Raw genomic sequence first — 22,956 nt, 5'->3', positions numbered from 1 at the left:
TCTTTAGAATGTAACAAAAGCTTACCATTAACAAACACTCCTCTGATAAGTTTAGTATATGCTTTATCTAGATCTCCACGACGCTCGGCATTTTTAAAGATTGATTCTGCAAGTCCAGCAAATTCTTCAAATTCAGCAACAAATGGGAGAATTCCTACTTTACTCTTCTTTGAGATCTTTACTTCCTCCATTTGCCTTATTTGGTTACTCTAAAGATAGGCAGAACGCAAAGGAGAAAAATAGCCAAGCAACTTAGAAACAGCATATAATTTAAAGCAAATGTATACATCATAGAGACAGGACATAATTTAATACCTAGAACATTTTGAATGTTTACTAAATAAAGATTAATACAATATGGATAACTAAGAAAAACTATTTCTACAGATTAAAAAGTACATATATTTTACATAAGAAAATAAAGTCAAGAAAAAATATACAAATTATTTAAAACAAGATGCAATCAAAGCTTGTGAACCTCAGGTCTTTGTTTAAAGTAAAAACAACCAATAAACATTTTTATCATTTACGAAAGATAAGTATACAGTGATTGCCCATTCTCGGGCAGAGCAGATATCAGAGCACACACAGGATTTCTCAAGATTATTTCTGGTTGGTGGCTATGCAGTCAAGTTTGAGAATCATAGATTATTTCCAAATCACAGCAGCCTAAAACTTGTTTGGATAGAGAAGTTCTGTATTTTTGGGGTATGAGAACAGAGAAGGAGAACAGGCATTTCTACTATTGATTTGCATTATATAATTTTCCATGTATCTATTAGTTACTTATTCTAAATTTGTAAGCAAAGTGCTTCTGTATGATGGTGACAGAGTGCAAAAGGGGTGTTTCATATAGACAGAATCTAGACACTTGGGTTCAAAATGATCCGTGTGTTCAATTACGGTTCTGTGTACTTCTCAGGTTATCTAGATCTAGTCACAGTAAGAATTACATTGCCAAGCAGTGTTGGATCATTTTCAACTCTTACCTAAAATTTCATTGTGTTGAGGTTCTGGGGGTAAAACCTGAAAACCATATGACATGTGGATTAGAAAAGTAATTGTTCTTTTATTCAATATGTTATTGGAAGTCCCAGTCACAGCAATCAGGCAAGAAAAAGAAATAAAAGGAATCTAAATTGGAAAGGAAGATGTAAAACTCTCACTATTTGCAGATGACATGATAGTATACACAGAAAATCCTAAAGATGCCACCAAAAAACTATTAGAACTAATAAATGAATTCAGCAAGATTGCAGATAACAAGTTAATATACAGACATCTGTTGTGTTTCTGTATACTAATAAGGAACCATCAGAAAGAGAAATTAAGAAAACAATCCCATTTACAGTTGTAACAAAAAGAATAAAATACCTAGGAATAAATCTAACCATGGAGGTAAAAGACTTGTACTCTGAAAACTAAGACACTGGTGAAAAAAACTGAAGACAACACAAACAAATGGAAAGATAAACCATGCTCAATGACTGGAATAATTAATATTGTTAAAATGACCATACTTCCCAAGGCAATCAAGAGAGTCAATGCAATCCCCATCAAAATACCAATGGCATTTTTCACAGAACTAGGACAAATAATTCTAAAATTGGTATGGAAACACGAAAGACCATAATAGTCAAAGCAATCTGGAGAAAGAAGAACAAAGCCAGAGGTATTATGCTCCTTGGTTTCAAACTATACTACAAAACTACAGTCATCAAAACAGTATGGTACTGGCACAGAAACAGATACATAGATTTATGGCACAGAACAGAGAGCCCAGAAATAAACCAGTGCTTATATGGTTAATTAATCTACGACAAAGAAGGCAAGAATAAACAATGATGAGACAGCCAGATCTTATCATTTTCAAAGGTTTAAGAGTGCAAATCCATGTCACTATAGCGTGAGGAATCCTGAAAAGCAAACTAAATGCAGCTAAGAAATGTACCGGACTGCAGAGTCCAGCTTGATAGTACTTGATGTGTCAGTTACTTTCTAATTTTATCTCTGGCTCTTGCTAGGCTAACATTTTTAGCACTGTTCCTTGAAGAATAGTTTGGGCTTGGCCACCAGATGAAAGTGCCAAACTCAGGTGCTATCTATTCCACTTTCTGCAGTCATCTGACATTCATGTTTCTGTCTTAATACACAAAGACCCATTCATTACCCATTCATTATGCCCTAGGTTCTGATCTTGTCCCATGTACCAAAACATATAACACTTACTGAGCAAACACAATCAACCAGACACTGAGAAGACGTGAGTTAAAATAAGAAGCAGAGAGTGATGACAGCCAGCAGAAGGAACCATCCTTCTCCCTTTGGTGATAAGAGGTATATCCTTTAGAAATACACGTAATTTAGGAGAAAATGAGTTTATACGTTTGTCTAGGTTAATTTTGCTTAACTTCTTCACTTCCCAGTCTTGAGAGTAACATGAACATTCTTTAATAAACTATTATTAATTACTAGTACTATTATCACCACCACCACCACCACCAGTGCAAGTGATCCATTAGTAAGCTCTTATTCTGTGCCAGGCAAAGTGCTAAGCACTTCATTTGAACCCATGTCTACATCTACCTGATACTACATCTTATGCTTTCAACAACTATGTTCTATTGAGTTGAGAGGTATTATATGAAGTTATATTTTCCTGATAAAAGCAACAGAACCTTCATATTCTGTAAATACATAGTGTCCTCATGATTCAGTGTTCCAGTTATGTTAAATGGGACTCATTATCTTAGCCTTTGGTAGTTCTTCCTTTTCCTTTTGGCTATCAGCTTGCAATCAGACCTTCCAGGTTTATCATCACCTCTGGAGAAGGCAGGGTAGGGAAGAGGATAAGCCTTAAATGGTTAAATTTCATAATATTTCAAATGCCAAGTGAAATCACTTGGTAGGGATGGAGGATTAACAAGACTGTTGAGGTGACATTTAAGTTTCTACAGTGGACACAGACTGTTTTTAAACTTTTAGAATCTCAATAAATATTTTTAGAAAGTATAAAAAATGATATGGATTTTAATTGCCCTTAATATTTTTATTATTCTCCCATTATTCTATGGCTATTCAAAAGCTGGATTTAACTTAGAGGTTACATAGTAGAAAAATTCAGATGATAAATATCCACTTTTATATACTAAATATATTAATAAAATGAAACTTTTTTTTTAGAACCTGGCCCAGTTCAGTTCATACCTACAAGCTTACCAAAACCTAACAGAAAAAAAAAAAAGTTAATGATCTTTTTTCCCTATTAGAAGGAGCAAAATGGTGATTGCCAAAAGTTAACATAAGAACAATTTATTCTTTTTTTTTGTTGTTGTTGTTTTTTTTTTTGCGGTACGCGGGCCTCTCACTGTTGTGACCTCTCCCGTTGCGGAGCACAGGCTCCGGATGCGCAGGCTCAGCGGCCATGGCTCACGGGCCCAGCCACTCCGCGGCATGTGGGATCTTCCCAGACCGGGGCACGAACCCGTGTCCCCTGCATCGGCAGGCGGACTCTCAACCACTGCGCCACCAGGGAAGCCCCAAGAACAATTTATTCTTAAAATAAAGCAATATGGTTATTAATTAAAGCTATTAAACTAATAAACTAATTTAAATAAGCAATTAAAATAATCCAGTTATTAATTATCTTATTGGAGTATATTAAAAGAAGCAAAACAATAAATTCAAGTGATAGTTTCAATTGTTTCATTAAATCTATGGTCATTAATAGTCAACTGAGATTTCAGTTACTTAGTGGATCTCTTATGCAGCTGCTGCCTCTATGCCACCTACTCCAGAACTTGCCAAAATTCACAGTGTGGATGGGAAACTAGCTGACACAGCACCATCCAACTAACTCTGTTCATGTAAATTGTAGCCAACACCCTGCTTCAAGGCTTTGGGCAGTAGATCCCACAGTGGAAAGCTGGAAATCTCTTGGTTTAAATACATTTTTTTTGCAACGGTTAGAATTCTAAGTTATTAAAAAACAAAAACAAAACAAAAAAAACGAACTTACAATACATTTATCAAAGTTCCTTTTGACAGTCACCAAAACATTTCCCAATGTAGTACTTAGAAAAGAAGCAGGGTCCACATTTTGTGCAGTCCACACATGATGACTCATTTTGACTAGCATGTAAAGGGAGTTAAAGCTATCGATTTTGTCTCCTAATGCAATCAGGTTGTTCAGTTCTGGCTCAATGCAGCGAAATATTTTAATCATCATTTGGCGAATCATATCTTTCCTGTTCAGAAAACATACAAAACACAGAAAAGTTATTACAAGCTTCAGGTGTATTCATCTTCAACTTTATCCCTTGGGTATACACAAAATGACTAAAATTTGATATTTCAACTAACACTGTCCAAATATGATGAACTAATTATCCTATAGTGGTTTCCAATATAAACATATTTTTTTGAAGTTAAGTTTTATCACTCAAAGTAACTTGGTCATTTGTAAAACTGGGTCCTGAAATGTACTTTGTGATTTCTGAGAAATACACTGCAATTCAAATGCTACTTCCTACCAGCAAATATCAAAATTGATTGCGTTTCTGTGATTGCTATAACAAAGAAGAGCTGAAGAGCCATAAACAGGACCAATTTTACTTCAGTAAGATGTTTGATAAGACACCAGGCACACAGGCTGATGCTCTGAGTGCTGTCAGTTATGGAGAGTCATGTGAACTCCTCACTGAGCAGCACTCCTTTCTGCTCAATTTAAAGTTTATTTTTTTTCCAAAATAAACAACAGATAGTAACAAACACATACTCAGATGAAACAGGCAGTGGTGTGCCAGCATTATGTTGCCGTGACGATGTTCCTCCATCTACCTCCTCTGCTTCAGTCTGCAAAAATTATTCAGGTACTTTACATGATAAAAGACCAACAATTTGACTACTTTATATAGCAATAGCCTGCTCAGTCTTAAAATTCCTAGGAGAGAATATATTATGAGAAATAATGATTTTTAAAGGCAGTATTACAGACAAAACTATATAATTTAGTATGCTGTTTAAGAATGTTCAGGAAGTGCTTTGTTCTTAGATTTTATCTGAGAATTACTGTGGCATGAGAAGTTGTGTTTGTGTGTGTGCATTGAGGGGAAAGGAGGAGAGAAAAGGTTGAGGAGGCTCAGAGGAAGCATGGGAATGGAAAGGCAGCTCAACAAAAAGCTAAAAACATCCAGAAACAACTTTCAAGAGAGAATTTTAAAAATTATAGAAATCTCAATGATCATTTTAATAAAATTTTGGTATTAAAAAAATGCTATCGAGGGCTTCCCTGGTGGCGCAGTGGTTGAGAGTCCGCCTGCCGATGTAGGGGGCACAGGTTCGTGCCCCAGTCTGGGAAGATCCCACATGTCGCGGAGCGGCTAGGCCCGTGAGCCATGGCTGCTGAGCCTGCGCGTCCAGAGCCTGTGCTCCGCAACGGGAGAGGCCACAACAGTGAGGGGCCTGCATACCGCAAAAAAAAAAAAAAAAAAAAAAAAAAAAAAGCTATAGAAAGTTCTTACAGAAGCTAACAAGTAAACATATTAACTACCTGGACCACCTACAACAATAAACCCCTAACCATTTAAAATAATTCATTTGTCATTCATATTAGGCCTGCTTTTGATATGTTGGTTCTCTTTTTTAAGATGACCTTAATCTAAAAAAAAATCACTCAATTTGCACTGTGCTTTTAAGTTCTTCAAAATATTCTTACAAATCTCTCATTTTACTTTCTTACACTTATGCCATCAGAGAGACATGATGAATAGGTACTATTATACCTATTGCATAGATGAGGAAAAACAGGGATTAAATAATTGCTTTAAGGACTCACAGCTAGTTAGTAACAAAGCCATAAGAAAAAGATTCAGATTTGAGGCCTCCCCATTTTTTTTCTTACTTTCTTTTTTATAAAAACCATGGTATATATACACAAACATCTTTTTTATTTTTTTAATTCTATTTTTTCTTGATGATTACTAAAACTTTTTAAAATAATGTTTCTTGTGGGAACTGCCTAGCAGTCCAGTGGTTAGGACTCTGTGCTTCCACTGCACGGGGCCTGGGTTCCATCCTTGTTCCGGGAAGATCCCGCATGCCACACAGCACGGCCAAAAAAAAACCCCCAAGTTTTTTGCAAAGTAAATTCAGACATTTTCCCCCCTTACTAATTTAGACAATGTTTAGGCCTAAAATAGTCTGGAATATTAGATTAGATGCCCAAACTCTATCACTGTTTTTAGTATCTTGTATGACAAAATGTGTTTAAAAAATCCTTAATTATAAATTTCGTCTTTTTCTGTTCTAATATTGAAATTGTGGCAATATATTAATTAGGCTAATTATGCTACAGGTCATAAATACTAGCCAATAAATAAATGTGAGCCATACCATAGTTCCAGGCATGCTTTGATGTTGCTGTAGTTTGAAAAATTTACTTATGAAGTCCTGTTCTGCCAGACACAGGGGCTCCAGTTCACTTAGTACCTGTTCAAAGATCTGAAGAAAACCAAAATGATCCTACAAAGAACTGAACCAAAATGCTTAAAATAACATTCCACATTTAATTACTTTTCTGCAGGGACCAGGGATACTTCATCTATAATCTCAATAGAATCCCCAAAACAAACGCTTTCAAGATTGAAAGGACAATACAGTATTATCAAGGCATAACAGGGCCAGAACATACTTAAAATAGAACTCACAACGATTATTTACTCAAAATCTGGAAAGAGGAACACAGAGATAAACTTTTATTTTTTAACATCTTTATTGGAGTATAATTGCTTTATGAGATAAACTTTTTAAACTTATTTAATGCATTGCAGAGAACAGTTTAGCTTCATAAAAGCTATTTCCTCTTTGCTCTGTAGTTGCTCAAATAACTGGATCTATGATTGCAAGCACTTTATGATTTATGACAAACTTTAATAAAACTGTTTAATAAAACTGTTACGTCATTTAATTGATAAATCACAGTTGACATTTGACAATATTTTTTTCAGATTCAGAACTGTAAAGTAAGATATGGTTAATTAAAAGACCCAACGGAGCCCAAATCTTTGAACACAATTAAAGGAATAACAAACTGATGCTAGAAAACTAATAGTAATGTTTAACAAGTACTTGTTATTTTATTTTACCTTATCAAATTTGGTTCTGTCGGCAACATCGAGATCAGAGGCTGACATGTTTCCCATATCCAACAAGGAAGATGACTGAGATCTGCGATTCCCTGAACTCTGAACACTGAGTTTATTTAGACTAGAAGTAGATCCAGTTAATTTCCCGGAACTTCCATGAAGACCTAAGAAATAATAAAACTTTAAAAGTTGTGACTTTCATGAATAAAAGATCCATAGCATAAATCAGGGCTATCTTCTACTGTCTTCGTCTTCTGGGGCTCATACTAGTTAGGGCACAAATCTACCACATGGGACAGACTGTAGGCTGTCCTCTTTCATTAACATTTGTGTCCTATTTCTGAACATACTGTAAAGAGTAGTGAGACTATACAGAATCATAGAACAGGACTGAACAAGATCTTAAAGATCACATTATGCCCTGCCCAGTCTCACCATAAAGATTAAGCTGCCTGATGATTTCTCTAGACTAAAGTAGATGAGGATTTCTTTCCCACTCAAACGACATGACTATGGATGAAAGTCACTGACCCCCTAGTGTACTAGTTAACATGACAGTTATATTTCCAAAAAAACCTGCCATATCCCAATATTACTCACCTCCACATCAAATAAACACATTAGGTGGAACCATATCAAATTATTCTTGCCCTACCAAAAAAGTCAATTACACACGATTCAACTTAACACACTCCTGAACCCAGAAACTCTGCTTTTACAGTAAGTGAACTGATTAAAGTTCTTTAAAAACTAAACAAAATGAAGAGAAAAAAACAACACCCTGAAAATTTGTTATATTTAAAATACAACTAAAATATAATACATACATCATTAACTACAGATATATATTTTAATTTTTTAATTTAATTTTTTTATACAGCAGGTTCTTATTAGTCATCCATTTTATACACATCAGGGTATACATGTCAATCCCAATCGCCCAATTCATGACACCACCATCCCCGCCCTGCTGCAGCTTTCCCCCCTTGGTGTCCATATGTTTGTTCTCTACATCTGTGTCTCAACTGCTGCCCTGCAAACCAGTTCATTTGTACCATTTTTCTAGGTTCCACATATATGCATTAATATACGATATTTGTTTCTCTCTTTCTGACTTACTTCACTCTGTATGACAGTCTCTAGATCCATCCACATCTCAACAAATGACCCAATTTCGTTCCTTTTTATGGCTGAGTAATATTCCATTGGAATATATGTACCACATCTTCTTTATCCATTCGTCTGTTGATGGGCATTTAGGATGCTTCCATGACCTGGCTATTGTAAGTAGTGCTGCAATGAACATTGGGGTGCGTGTGTCTTTTTGAATTATGGTTTTCTCTGGGTATATGCCCAGGAGTGGGATTGCTGGATCATATGGTAATTCTATTTTTAGTTTTTTAAGGAACCTCCATACTATTCTCCATAGTGGCTCTATCAGTTTACATTCCCACCAACAGTGCAAGAGGGTTCCCTTTTCTCCACACCTGCTCCAGCATTTTTTGTTTGTAGATTTTCTGACGATGCCCATTCTAACTGGTGTGAGGTGATAACTCATTGTACTTTTGATTTGAATTTCCCTAATGATTAGTGATGCTGAGCAGCTTTTCATGTGCTTCTTGGCCAGCTGTATGTCTTCTTTGGAGAAATGTCTATATAGGTCTTCTGCCCATTTTTGGATTGGGTTGTTTGTTTTTTTAATATTGAGCTGCATGAGCTGTTTATACATTTTGGAGATTAATCCTTTGTCTGTTGATTTGTTTGCAAATATTTTCTCCCATTCTGAGGGTTGCCTTTTGGTCTTGATTATGGTTTCCTTTGCTGTGCAAAAGCTCTGAAGTTTCATTAGGTGCCATTTGTTTATGTTTTTATTTCCATTACTCTAGGAGGTGGATCAAAAAAGATCTTGCTGTGATTTATGTCAAGGAGTCTTCTTCCTATGTTTTCCTCTAAGAGTTTTATAGTGTCCGGTCTTACGTTTAGGTCTTTAATCTATTTTGAGTTTATTTTTGTGTATGGTGTTAGGGAGTATTCTAACTTCATTCTTTTACATGTAGCTGTCCAGTTTTCCCAGTACCACTTATTGAAGAGACTGTCTTCCCTTCATTGCATATCCCTGCCTCCTTTGTCATTGATGAGTTGACCATAGGTGCATGGGTTTATCTCTGGGCTTTCTATCCTGTGCCATTGATCTATATTTCTGTTTTTGTGCCAGTATCATATTGTCTTGATTACTGTAGCTTTGTAGTATAGTCTGAAGTCAAGGAGTCTGATTCCTCCAGCTCCGGTTTTTGCCCTCAAGACTGCTTTGGCTATTTGGGGTCTTTTGTGTCTCCATACAAATTTTAAGATTTTTTTGTTCTAGTTCCATAAAAAATGAAATTGGTAATTTGATAGGGATTGCACTGAATCTGTAGATTGCTTTGGATAGTATAGTCATTTTCACAATATTGATTCTTCCAATCCAAGAACACAGTATATCTCTCTATCTGTTGGTATCATCCTTAATTTCTTTCATCAGTGTCTTATAGTTTTCTGCACACAGGTCTTTTGCCTCCCTAGGAAGGTTTATTCCTAGGTATTTTATTCTTTGTGTTGCAATGGTAAATGGGAGTGTTTCCTTAATTTCTCTTTCAGATTTTTCATCATTAGTGTATAGGAATGCAAGAGATTTCTGGGCATTAAATTTGTATCCTGCAACTTTACCAAATTCATTGATTAGCTCTGGTAGTTTTCTGGTGGCATCTTTAGGATTCTCTATGTATAGTATCATGTCATCTGCAAACAGTGACAGTTTTACTTCTTCTTTTCCAATTTGTATTCCTTTTACTTCTTTTTCTTCTCTGATTGTCATGGCTAGGACTTCCAAAACTATGTTAAATAATAGCGGTGAGAGTGGAGATCCTTGTCTTGTTCCTGATCTTAGAGGAAATGCTTTCAGTTTTTCACCATTGAGAATGATGTTTGCTGTGGGTTTGTCATATATGGCCTTTATTATGTTGAGGTAGGTTCCCTCTAGGCCCACTTTCTGGAGAGTTTTTATCATAAATGGGTGTTGAATTTTGTCAAAAGCTTTTTCTGCATCTACTGATCATATGGTTTTTATTCTTCAATTTGTTAATATGGTGTATCACATTGATTGATTTGCGTATATTGAAGAATCCTTGTATCCCTGGGATAAATCCCACTTGATCATGGTGTATGATCCTTTTAATGTGATGCTGGATTCTGTTTCCTAGTATTTTGTTGAGGATTTTTGCATTTAAATTCATCAGTGATATTGGTTTGTAATTTTCTTTTTTTTGTAGTATCTTTGTCTGGTTTTCGTATCAGGGTGATGGTGGCCTCACAGAATGAGTTTGGGAGTGTTCCTTCCTCTGCAATTTTTGGAAGAGTTCGAGAAGGATGGATGTTAGCTCTTCTCTAAATGTTTGATAGAATTCACCTGTGAAGCCATCTGGTCCTGGACTTTTGTTTGTTGGAAGATTTTTAATCACAGTTTCAATTCCATTACTTGTGATTGGTCTGTTCATATTTTCTACTTCTTCCTGGTTCAGTCTTGGAAGGTTATACCTTTCTAAGAATTTGTCCATTTCTTCCAGGTTGTCCAGTTTATTGGCATAGAGTTGCTGGTAGTAGTCTCTTAGGATGCTTTGTATTTCTGCGGTGTCTGTTGTAACTTCTCCTTTTTAATTTCTAATTTTATTTGATTTGAGTCCTCTCCCTCTTTTTCTTGATGAGTCTGGCTAATGGTTTATCAATTTTATCTTCTCAAAGAACCAGCTTCTAGTTTTACTGATCTTTGCCATTGTTTTCTTTGTTTCTATTTTATTTATTACTGCTCTGATCTTTATGATTTCTTTCCTTCTGGTAACTTTGAGTTTTGTTTGCTCTTCTTTCTCTAGTTCCTTTAGGTTTAAGGTTACATTGTTTATTTGAGATTTTTCTTGTTTCTTGAGGTACGCCTGTATAGCTATAAACTTTCCCCTTAGAACTGCTTTTGCTGCATCCCATAGGTTTTGGATCATCGTGTTTTCATTATTTGTCTCTAGGTATTTTTTGATTGCCTCTTTGATTTCTTCAGTGATCTCTTGGTTATTTAGTAACTTAGTGTCTAGCCTCCATGTGTTTGTGTTTTTCACTTTTTTTCCCCTGTAATTCATTTCTAATCTCATAGTGTTGTGGTCAGAAAAGATGCTTGATGATTTCAATTTTCTTAAATTTACTGAGGTTTGATTTGTGACCCAAGATGTGATCTACCCTGGAGAATGTTCCATATGCACTTGAGAAGAAAGTGTAATCTGCTGTTTTCAGATGGAATGTCCTATAAATATCAATTATATCTATCTGATCTATTGTGTCATTTAAAGCTTCTGTTTCCCTATCTATTTTCATTTTGGATGATCTGTCCATTGGTGTAAGTGAGGTTTTAAAGTCCCCCACTATTATTGTTACTGTCGATTTCCTCTTTTATATCTGTTAGTAGTTGCCTTATGTATCGAGGTGCTCCTGTGCTGGGTGCATATATAATTGTTATATCTTCTTCTTGGATTCATCCCTTGATCATTATGTAGTGTCCTTCCTTGTCTCTTGTAACATTCTTTATTTTTTAAGTCTATTTCATCTGATATGAGTACTGCTACTCCAGCTTTCTTTTGATTTCCATTTGCATGGAATATCTTTTTCCATCCCCTTTCAGTCTGTATGTGTCCCTAGGTCTGAAGTGGGTCTCTTGTAGACAGCATATATATGGGTCTTGTTTTTGTATCCATTTAGCAAGCCTGTGTCTTTTCGTTGGAGCATTTAATCCATTCACATTTAAGGTAATTATCGATATGTATGTTTCTATGACCAGTTTCTTAATTGTTTTGTGTTTGTTTTTTGTAGGTCCTTTTCTTCTCTTGTGTTTCCCACTTAGAGAAGTTCCTTTAGCATTTGCTATATAGCTGGTTTGGTGGTGCTGAATTCTCTTAGCTTTTGTGTGTCTGTAAAGCTTTTGATTTCTCCATCGAATCTGAATGAGATCCTTGCTGGGTAGAGTAATCTTGGTTGTAGGTTCTTCCCTTTCATCACTTTAAGTATATCATGCCACTCCCTTCTGGCTTGTAGAGTTTCTGCTGAGAAATCAGCTGTTAACCTTATGGGAGTTCCCTTGTATGTTATTTGTCATTTTTCCCTTGCTGCTTTCAATAATTTTTCTTTTTCTTTAATTTTTGCCCATTTGATTACTATGTGTCTCAGCGTGTTTCTCCTTGGGTGTATCCTGTATGGGACTCGCTGCGTTTCCTGGACTTGGGTTGGCCATTTCCTTTCCCATGTTAGGGAAGTTTTCGACTATAATCTCTTCAAATATTTTCTTGGGTCCTTTCTCTCTCTCTTCTCCTTCTGGAACCCCTGTAATGCGAATGCTGTTGTGTTTAATGTTGTCCCCCAGGTCTCTTAGGCTGTCTTCATTTCTTTTCATTCTTTTTTCTTTATTCTGTTCTGCAGCACTGAATTCCACCATTCTGTCTTCCAGGTCACTTATCTGTTCTTCTGCCTCAGTTATTCTGCTATTGATTCCTTCTAGTGTAGTTTTCATTTCAGTTATTGTATTGTTCATCTCTTTTTGTTTGTTCTTTAATTCTTCTACATCTGTTAAAGTTTTTTTTTTTGCAGTACGCGGGCCTCTCACTGTTGTGGCCTCTCCCGTTGCGTAGCACAGGCTCTGGACGCACAGGCTCAGCGGCCATGGCTCACAGGCCCAGCCACTCCGCGGCATGTGGGATCTTCCCAGACTGGGGCACGAACCTGTGTCCCCTGCATCGGCAGGCAGACTCTCAACCACTGCGCCACCAGGGAAGGCCTGTTAAACATTTCTTGCATCTTCTCGATCTTTGCCTCCATTTTTTTCCCCGAGGTCCTGGATTATCTTCACTGTCATTATTCTGAATTCTTTTTCTGGCATCTTCACTATCATTATTCTGAATTCTTTTTTTGGAAGGTTTCTTCTCTCTACTTCATTTAGTTGTTTTTCTGGTCTTTTATCTTGTTCCTTTATCTGGTACATAGCCCTCTGCCTTTTCATCTTGTCTATCTTTCTGTGAATGTGGTTTTTGTTTCACAGGCTGTAGGACTGTAGTTCTTCTTGCTTCTGCTGTCTCCCCTCTGGTGGATGAGGCTACCTAAGAGGCTTGTGTAGGTTTCCTCCATCGTTAACTATATTAATATGGGACATGTGAGTTTAGGTATAAACAAAGGTATCTATCGTACACTTGGGGAAAAATGAGAACAATATGTCTGGACAATATCCTACATACATAAAAGTATTAAAAGATTACATTTACAAGAAAATGTGATATTTTTACTAGAATTAAATTTAAACAATAAAAACATTTTATTCTTCTTGAATATTTCTCAGCTAACCTGTATTATCTGCTCATGGTCAGGAGGGACAAATGATATAATAAGTAATAAAAAGGTATAAGGACAATTAGAGATAAACTTTGGTTTCATTATGCAAAATCTGACCATATGTACAAGAATTTTTATAGTTTCTAAACAGAGCCTGAAAACAAAAGTATAATGGTTAAGACTTTTCATAAATTTCTGACTACCCACCAAATATTTTTAACTATATTATGTATTTCTTGGATGTAGTCATGCCACTACCGTCATGTTGCGTTTCTTTCACCAATACCTGGCAAGTCAGAGAAATCAGTATTTTTGGTGTAACTTTTTTCAAGAAAAAATAACTAATTTCTAGACATTAAACAAACATGCATTGAGAATACCTACTAATACACTAAGCATACTCACTCTCTGTTTCCTGTTTGACAGCACTTTCTTTTCGAGGCAGTGTAGCTGTGATGGATTAGGTTGCAAGCATCAAAGACAAAGACAAGTTAATAAACTGCAATTTGCACAAACCATGCACAAGAGGAAGTTAAAGCTCTAGTTTAAAAGACACATGCAAAGAACCATGAGCATCAAGTAACGAGAGATGCAACATATGTTTAGTTGGTCAGCTATTGTTTGAAAAATTATGAGAAAAAACTTTACTAGTCTTTTAATGTACTGTTTTATGCAAATATTCAGGTAAAAATATCTACATCTGTAAGCCTCCCCCACACTTTTAAATGATTTTTTTTTTAAGTTTATTGAGCTGATGTACTTAAATTTAAAGACTGTATTTTCAAGTTTTGTTTTTTGAAGAAAACAGAGTTCAAGTAAATAATTTAATACAGTGAAAATTTATCAGAATGAAGTTGTAGATTTAGACTTTAAATGCATTAACACTCTTGTATTCACTGAAAGCTCCTGAAAGGAATCTCCACTGTACTAAATAATTGTATACTCCATCTGACAGAACATTATATGAGTGGGGCTTTAAAACCATTTTAGAATAACAAGCTGAACTACTAAGAAACTTAAACTGGCTTTGTGAACACATAGAATGAAAGGTATGTATAAAATACTAATTATTAGGAGATGGGTAGATGGAAGGGTAAAGCTGAGGGAACAGGTTTAATGCAGGAACTGGAGCTCTTTTAGGGTCATCTGGCATTTCTTTTCTCTAAAATCTCTCTCTAATATTTATTAGATCAATTGTAGAAGTCATCTTGTGAAACATTCTAAACCCAAATTAGAAGTTAATTTGAAAGGCAAAGAAAGAAATTACAGAATGAAACAGAAAATTAAAGAATATAACTCTAATCTAGAAATATTTAAAAAATAGAAAACAATGTGTCAACTGTCACTATTCCTGCCAAACTTCAAGGCAAAATCCCAAGTATGAACTAGTAACTTGCCACACCAAAGACATGTGAATCTTCCCAGCCTTGGCTACCCGAAGCTCAAGGGAAAACGAAAAAATAAGGCTGGACATTGAAGTGGCAAGCAAGGAGGGATGTGCTGGAGCTACTAGCTGGCCATCCTGAATAGTACCTTCTGGTGGCCTTAAGGTGTCACTCTACTAAGTTCACCAATTCCAGAGCAAAGCCTAATGCTATATATATATATACACACACACATACATATTTTAGTAGTCAATAAAGAATACAGAGTTACAAGTAGTGCCCCATTTGAGGCTCATAAAAAGTGTATATTATCACCAACAAGCAACAATATGCTGGTAAACTTTTAAATATCTTTAAATAATTCCTGCTAGCCTATAGCTTCAAGAGGGTAGGGTCTTTGCTCATTGCTGGATTCTCAGTACCTAGCAGTGCTTATTATATAATAGGTAATTAATAAACATTTATTGAATGAATCTTCCAGTCAGGACTGAATTCAGTCTTGCATTCAAGACTCCCTTTGGAATCAACAAGATTTCTTAATTTAGTGGAGAAACAATGAAAAAATGTTTCAGGGATATCAAGTTTAAATTACAAATATGAGGAAGTAATTATGTAAATATATATGTTAATGGGCTTAAATAATATACGTATCTGTGTCTATCTCAGCTGCAGAAGGAAAAAAAAACAAGCAATTTAAAAAATAATTACTAAATTTCGTTTTCCTGCCTTTTCATTAAGTACATCTGTAGAATACAAAGGGAAAACAAAACACCAAAGTATCAGTCTTGGGCGGAGAATTTCACACCTTTGAGGATATCAAAGTAAACCTACAGATCAAAAAAGGCAGACCTACAAAAAGACCTTATCACAAAGAAAAAGTACTTTACTGGCATTTTAACATTATTTTAAATTATTTGAACTAAGTAGATGTTAAAGACTTGAGTCAAGAGTGATTGAAAAAGAGAGAATTCCCCTGAATCTCCATGACTATATATTGACTACACAATTTCCTTATGCAAAACACATTCAATCTGACTTCCTACTCTTATTAGTATCTGTGACCCAGCATTTTCACAGCAAGTCAAAAACAAATTAAAATTTTACTCATAATTACTTAATTTTAATTCATTGAAAAGTTATCTTCCTAAAATTTTGGGTGTCCCTTTTAATTATAATTACTACTAAAAACTAATTTAAACATAATTTAAATCACTGAAAAGATACCTTTAGAAAGTTTACATTCTACCTATTTAAGAACTTCTTAAGCCATTTGTATTTAACTTGAAATTTATTTTTAAATGTTGACTAACAAGTTAGATCTTCAAAGATGAACAAAACCGTTTTTATCTTCTGAATTGTTTATTATTTAGTTTTTCTTCTCTTGTAACTGATAATATCAAAATAATAGAAACTATAATTTTTCTATTACATCAACTGTTACAAATTACTCTCCTATTCCTTATTATTTAATAGATACATAGAAGAGATATAATTTTAACACTGTTTTAAAACTATAAAAGTATCTTCTCTATCTTGTATTAGGTTAATTAAAAAAATTTTTTTAACAAGATAATTAAAGAACTTCTCAAGGGGTAAGAAAAGAAAAAACTTAACATTTCAGTTTAATGCAATGATACCATTAAGATACTACTGTACTTGGTTTAAATTAGATTTCTATTATGTCATTTATCTCAATGATAATCTTAGGCTTGATAAACTATTATGATATCGGCATTAATAACCTCCTGAGGAGATAATTTTAGAAAGATTTCTCTTTTACTTCAGTTTTCACTGTAGAAGAGTTCTCTCAAAATAAAATGGTTCACTAACAAGTGGTGACAAATATACTAAATGAAAACATTAAACATGTAACTGTATTAATATGTCATTTACTAAAAAAAAAAAGTATAACATACCCATGGTGAAACATTAACAAGGATATAAACACACTGCTTTTTAAGAACAATTAACCTTTAGGATGAGTTAGCATTTCTGTTTCCAAAAGCCTATTGTCCCAAGATTCTTATCATTGTCTTTACCAAAGTAAAGACAAGTAATCAATATATTTGTACACAGATTCAAACCATTTTAAAAATCTGCACTAGTATCATCAATACATTAGTGTTGGATTTAAAAAACGAAACCACAAACCAGTGAATCATGGAAAAAATTACCCACTAAAGATAGTTTTCTTTGTCCTAAAGAAAAGAATGGAAAGATGAGCTATCAATTTCAATCCTATCTCCTGATTACGGAAGTTGCTTAGGGCATAGGCTCCTTTCAACAAGCAAATGCTAAACTCATGGTTCTAAAGGGGAGCTATGCAGACACACTGAGTACACACTGTAGCCATTTAAGGCCAGGTTTTGACTTGAGTAGGCACAGAACTCCATCCAAAAGGAAGTCCAGAGATGGGTACATGCAAGAGCAGAATGTGGCCTCGGCAAATCACTTCCTCACAACTTGATACTTTCACTGGTTATCCTTTTAAATCATGTTTTTGTCTGTTTTAACATATTTAGAAGCAACAAAAACCAACTTGTTTCAAAAATATCTCTTTGGAAAAATAAGGTATAATTACAGGAGAAATTTTGGTGACATTTTTATAGCCCCTTGGCAGGGGAGAAAACACTTAAAACCTTCTTTTTGATTCAAAATAGCCAGTGAGAAGTAAGAAGCCAGGAATCACTTTCACTTCCCTGTGGAGAGCAATGACTTAAGAGATCACAGACTTGCCTCCAACTGTTATGAAAGGTCTTTTAGGAAATCAGTAACTGAACTTTCAACATGTGTCTCTTAGTTTAGTTCTTTTCTCTACCAGACTGCACTTCGTTTTCTGGTCAACTGCTTCTCCTATGAATATACACAGCTGTCCCTCGGTTACTGTGCAGGGTTGGTTCTAGCATCCGTTGTGGATATCAAAATCCATGGATGCTCAAGTCCCATAGGTGGTCCTCCATATCTATGGGTTGCACAGCTGTGGATATGAGGCTAATTGTACTTTTAAACATAGCATGAATACACAATTATTATCAGATTCACATACTGTAGAATTTTAACTAGTAAAAAAACGTATTTACTGACATAAATATTTTTTCTATGAAATACCTATAAATTAAACCAATGCATTAGATTTACTCTTTCATTAATTCTACTGTATCTCCTTCCACCTTGCCTAAAAAGTCTCAGAATTATCTGTCATAAATAAAAATAAAACCATTTTTAATAGAATAGAAAGGGACTGAGGTGCCTAAGCTTACCAAACTTCTTGCTTTCTTTAGTTGTGCCAGTCATCTTGATCTTTGCAACTTCAAAGAAATCTTTAATTTCTCTCTCATAGAGTCGTGATAAATAATCCATGTAATTCTTAAAAAGAAAAGTAACATGTACTTCTTATTAATAAAACAAACATAACAATTTCCATTTTCCAACCTCCCCCCACCAAGTCCTTTGTGCTTGTTTTGAATTTTGTGGTCTTAAAATTTTTTTTTGAATTTTATTTTATTTTTTTTTAATATAGCAGGTTCTTAGTAATACGTATTAGTGTATATATGTCAATCCTGATCTCCCAATTCATACCCCCCCAACCCTGGCTTTCCCCACTTGGTGTCCCTACGTTTTTTCTCTACATGTGCTCTTAAAATTTTGATGCATTTCATAGGATATAAAAAGAAGGCTATTTTCCGTCCTTTAAAAAAATTAAACACATAACATTAAGAATTTACAAAAATACGAAGTTGAACATAATCACACTTACATTTTCATTTTTACGTATTACCTTTCACATATTTTAAATATAATTGTAATCATACTGTATAGGGTATTTGGGTTACAGCAATTATGTTTCTCCAGTCTCACACTCTAATGATTGCACAGTATTACGCTTTGTTGATGTGCCACAATTTAGTAAACCAATCTTCTAATACAGGCCACTTAAGTGGTTTCAATGTTTTGCTATGATAGACAATGTTACAATAAGTTTTTCATCTCTAATGAATTATTTCCTTGGAATAATTTCCTAAGGGTGGAATTACAGTGCCAAAGAATAAGGGAATCTTTATAACTCTTCCTCCATACTGCCATGTTGCTTTAAAAACGATTATACCAATAGACAGGGTCAATGGCAATGAAGGAGTACACTGAGTTTTACCATACCTTACCAGCATGGGGTATTACATTACCCCCAAATAGGTTACTTTCAACAAGAATTTAATTAATACATCTTACAGTTTTCATAATTAAATAATTTATTTTTAAAAAAGAAAATTTAATTTATTCTAGTTCAAATGAAAAAAATTATTATTTAACATGCAAACTCATTTCTTCATCATATTTGCTTATGATCACGTAAAAACATCTTATACCCTTACGAAAGATTCTTCAACAGTGGGAGACCATGTGTTTTTCCAAGTCCTAAGTTAAATGCCATATGTAGAGTTTCACTAAATTTAAATAAATCTACAGCAGAAAAACTGCTGTACCTAGCTATTCTCTTAAATTTATTATGGAATCTACGCTTCAACTTCCTTTATTATTTCAAATTAACATACCCAGTTTTAGAGAAGGTTTACTTTGCTTTAAACATCAGATGCACCTTTCAAAGGTATACATTATTTAAATATGTGTATACTGATTCATAGTCCACCACTGATTTTTTTTTTAGATATTTTATAGATATATCCTTATAAAACAATTTTGGATAAAACATAATATAGATCCTGCTTTTTTCGATCTGTAGGCCATATACATTCCCACACAGTCTCTGTAAGAAAATTAGTCAAACAGGAAATTCTTTCCTGTGATCTTTGTGTAACTTTAAAAGGAAATATAAATTAAAATATACCCTAAAATTATTCCTATTTCATTGGGCTGTTTCACCTTTTCAGCATCTCATTTTTTCAGGTTTAAGTTCTCATAAAAATATTGAACACTGCAAATCATTGTAAAGGACTGACAAATGAGAGATTAGCTTCTTACAATTCATAAAATCTTCATTAGTGGTTTCTACTCAAATCACTCAATATTACAGACTGCATTCCAATACCCAAATTGTTTAAAGAGCACATTATGACCCAAGCAATTTAAACAGTTTCAAAACAGCTATTTTGGTATTTTGAAAACAGTGATTTGAGCAGACTACTGAAAATCATCTTCGTTTTCAATGCAATTCAAATGACTGAATAGCTTCCCCCAGGTCCTCAACAGAATTCACTGGTGGGAAAGGCCACATCTCAGTTCATTCATTTACCAAATTCTGACAGATATCTCTCACTGTGAGTACGTATTCTTCTTAGCACCTTGTATACAGCACCTTACTTAAAATTTAACTATTATGAGTATAAATATTGTTATTTCAGGCAGTGTTTTCAACTTTATTTTGTGCTGACTGTAGAGGCTTACAGATATCTCCATGTTTTACTTTCTCTTTACACAAAAAGAAAATTCCACAAACGTAAAACTGAGGTTAAGAGAAGATGTCTGAGCAATCTTCAAGACTGACTGCCAACCTCAGGGGGCTATTAGGAGAGGAAAGCTCATTTCCTACCTAAGCATGGATGGACCATCTCCATTATGAATTGCCCTACATGCATAACCCAGGGCCACAGTTGGCGAGGAAGGACTCTGACAGCAGAGCTCATTACATGACCAAGGCACCTCTATTTTCCTTAAGCTCTAATTATGTATACCAAAAATCAGGGCTTTGCTTAGATTCAGCCATAAGTAGAGTTGGGGCAGGGTCTAGTGATTCTTATCCCTCAAGAATTTAAAACAGGCATTTCCTGGTCCTGCCAGAAAGTGTGAGCTGTGTACACCCAACCAAGTGCAAATAGTACCTGGATTTAATTATCATTTCTTACTAAAGAAACACTGGTTTAGTCTGTTTCCTTCTTGCATTCCTTTCTTTCTTCTTTTTAATAAAATCCTGTTTATGAAAACACTTCAGCTACCAAATTAGATTATGAGGCATAAAATACATGGTCTGTCAAAATTCAAAACACAGGATCAAGTAATATTCCTGGGAAATAAGTCAATTTCATTTAAAAAAAGCACATTAATATTGTCAGTTGAAAATGTTGTGTGAGCAGAGAATGATTCCATAATTTAGTGCTAGATTGGCTACCGTCATGTTTCTTCACTTTAAATTACATTCATGAATACATTATATATAAAGATAGGGCAATAATACTCACTGAGAACACAATTAGGCAAAAAAGCTTACTGAGTATTTTACTCATTTGAATACTCACTAGGGGACAAAGCACTTGTTGGCACAGAACTCTTAAGGAGATGTAACCATGTTTAATTATCCAAAATATTAATCCTCTTAAAACTTCGAAAGGCAAAGATTCCAGTAATGCAAATATTTTTCTTTAAGCTATCTCCAAATCAGAATTCTGCTGAATCAAAACAAAACAACACACAACAGTAGAGTACTGAACCCATGGGTTCCTGCTACGATGACCATGTATCTAAGTCAGATCGTGTCATTCCTCTACTCAAAGCCCACCAACACCACTCCCCCATCTCCCTCAAAGTAAAAGCCAAATCCTTACAATGGTGCAGTCTCTTCCAGATCTGTCCTGCCACACCCACCTTACCTCTCCCACCTGCCCTTCTAATCCTGAACCTGGCTTGCTGTGCTCCAACTACACTGGCCTCCTCGCACTCCTCAAGTGCTCCAGGTTGCTCTTGCCTTGGAGCACTTGCACTGTGGCAGGAAAGCTTTCCCTAGAAACTCCCGCTGCTCACCCCTCCTTATTTTTAAAATCTGTGCTCAAATGTCACCTTCTCATGACACCTTCTCTGACCATCCTTTTTGAAACTGCAAACCTTTCTGACGTCCTGGCATTCCCTGCTTTATTTTCTCTAGAGTCCTCAGGAGTACCTTCCAACAAGCTATACAACTGACCTTTGTGTCAGTCCTTCTCCACCAGCATATGCACTCCAAACAGGCAAGTGTTCACCTACTTCCTTCAGTGCTGCATCTCTAGCACTTACCACAGTGTTAGCACATAACAGGTGCTCAATTCATTTGCTTAATGAATATATGAATGACTCTTGTCCACTTGCTGATATTCAGTCAGTGGTATATACCACTGTTCTTCTAATCTCCAAGTCTAGCAAGTTTGGCATCATCCCATCCCTTGTCTTTGGGTTCTCTCTTTTGGTTTATATTCTCTATTCCTGTTATCATCTTTCTTTTTTTTTTCATATATTCACTTAGATATTATTATTTACAAGTTAAATTACACAGCAGCTTTACACAGCATGAGATGGAAAGTAAAGGAGGAGAGAGAAGAGGGGAGGAAGCTGGCTCCTGAGGTCTTTGGCCACCTCCACCTCCTCCTCTTGTGCGAGGCAAGTCTTCCGTGCTGCCTCTGCCCCAGTTCCTGATCAGCCCTTGGAACACAGGTGTAAGTTGGGTTCTGGCTCCGACAGCCCCAGAGCCACCAGGGCTCCCACTAGCAGCTTCTTCAGGGGCGTTGGGGGTGAGTGTGAAGGCATCAGTTTGTCTAGGCGATGGCGACAAATGAGGCCGTTGGAATTCAGGTAGAAGGTGGAATAGGCATCATAGGTCCGGTAAAGCTCTTCCTTGTCACGCTTATAGAAACGCAGAAAGAGTAGGTGGATGGGCACCCCCACAAGCCACCAGCGGGCTTGCAGGGTCCAATTCTCAGTTCAAGATTTCATTTCATTTCAGTTATTACATTAAGTTCTAAATTAGTTTCCCCCATCTAAGCTTTTCCCATGTGTGAAGAATGCTGTTAGGTCTCAAGGCTCAGATTCTTTAACCTAACTTCTCACTCTTCCAGAATACGGAATTTCTGCTCTAATCAGGCTTGCCTTCTTATAGTCCTGGGAAAAGGGCATATTTTCCCACTTTTGTCTGCACATCTTGCTCCTCATCCCTGGAATGCCCTTCCTCTTATTTCTGGCTAATTTAATTCCACTCATTACTTAAAAGTCAATTCAAGTCCAATGTTTTCCATTAAGTTTTCCCCTGTGGCTTCCGGTCATGGATTTCCCTTCTC

At 35.5% G+C, this 22,956-nt stretch overlaps 1 protein-coding gene across 1 annotated transcript in view; it reads right to left on the bottom strand.

Moving 5' to 3' along the window:
* Nucleotides 1–22,956, bottom strand: part of EXOC1 (exocyst complex component 1) — a 64,183-nt gene that overhangs the window by 7,579 nt on the left and 33,648 nt on the right. The window contains exons 11-17 of the mRNA XM_079711131.1: nucleotides 18,184–18,289; nucleotides 13,944–13,988; nucleotides 7,146–7,309; nucleotides 6,394–6,501; nucleotides 4,778–4,854; nucleotides 4,019–4,247; nucleotides 26–209 (exon numbers count right to left, since the gene is read on the bottom strand). Of these exons, the coding sequence (XP_079567257.1) occupies nucleotides 26–209; nucleotides 4,019–4,247; nucleotides 4,778–4,854; nucleotides 6,394–6,501; nucleotides 7,146–7,309; nucleotides 13,944–13,988; nucleotides 18,184–18,289 (913 nt within the window). The remainder of the gene's footprint in view (nucleotides 1–25; nucleotides 210–4,018; nucleotides 4,248–4,777; nucleotides 4,855–6,393; nucleotides 6,502–7,145; nucleotides 7,310–13,943; nucleotides 13,989–18,183; nucleotides 18,290–22,956) is intronic.

Source organism: Hyperoodon ampullatus, assembly GCF_949752795.1.
Source record: "Hyperoodon ampullatus genome assembly, chromosome: 1".
NCBI lineage: Eukaryota > Metazoa > Chordata > Mammalia > Artiodactyla > Ziphiidae > Hyperoodon > Hyperoodon ampullatus.
This window is presented reverse-complemented; position numbering and strand designations above follow the sequence as displayed.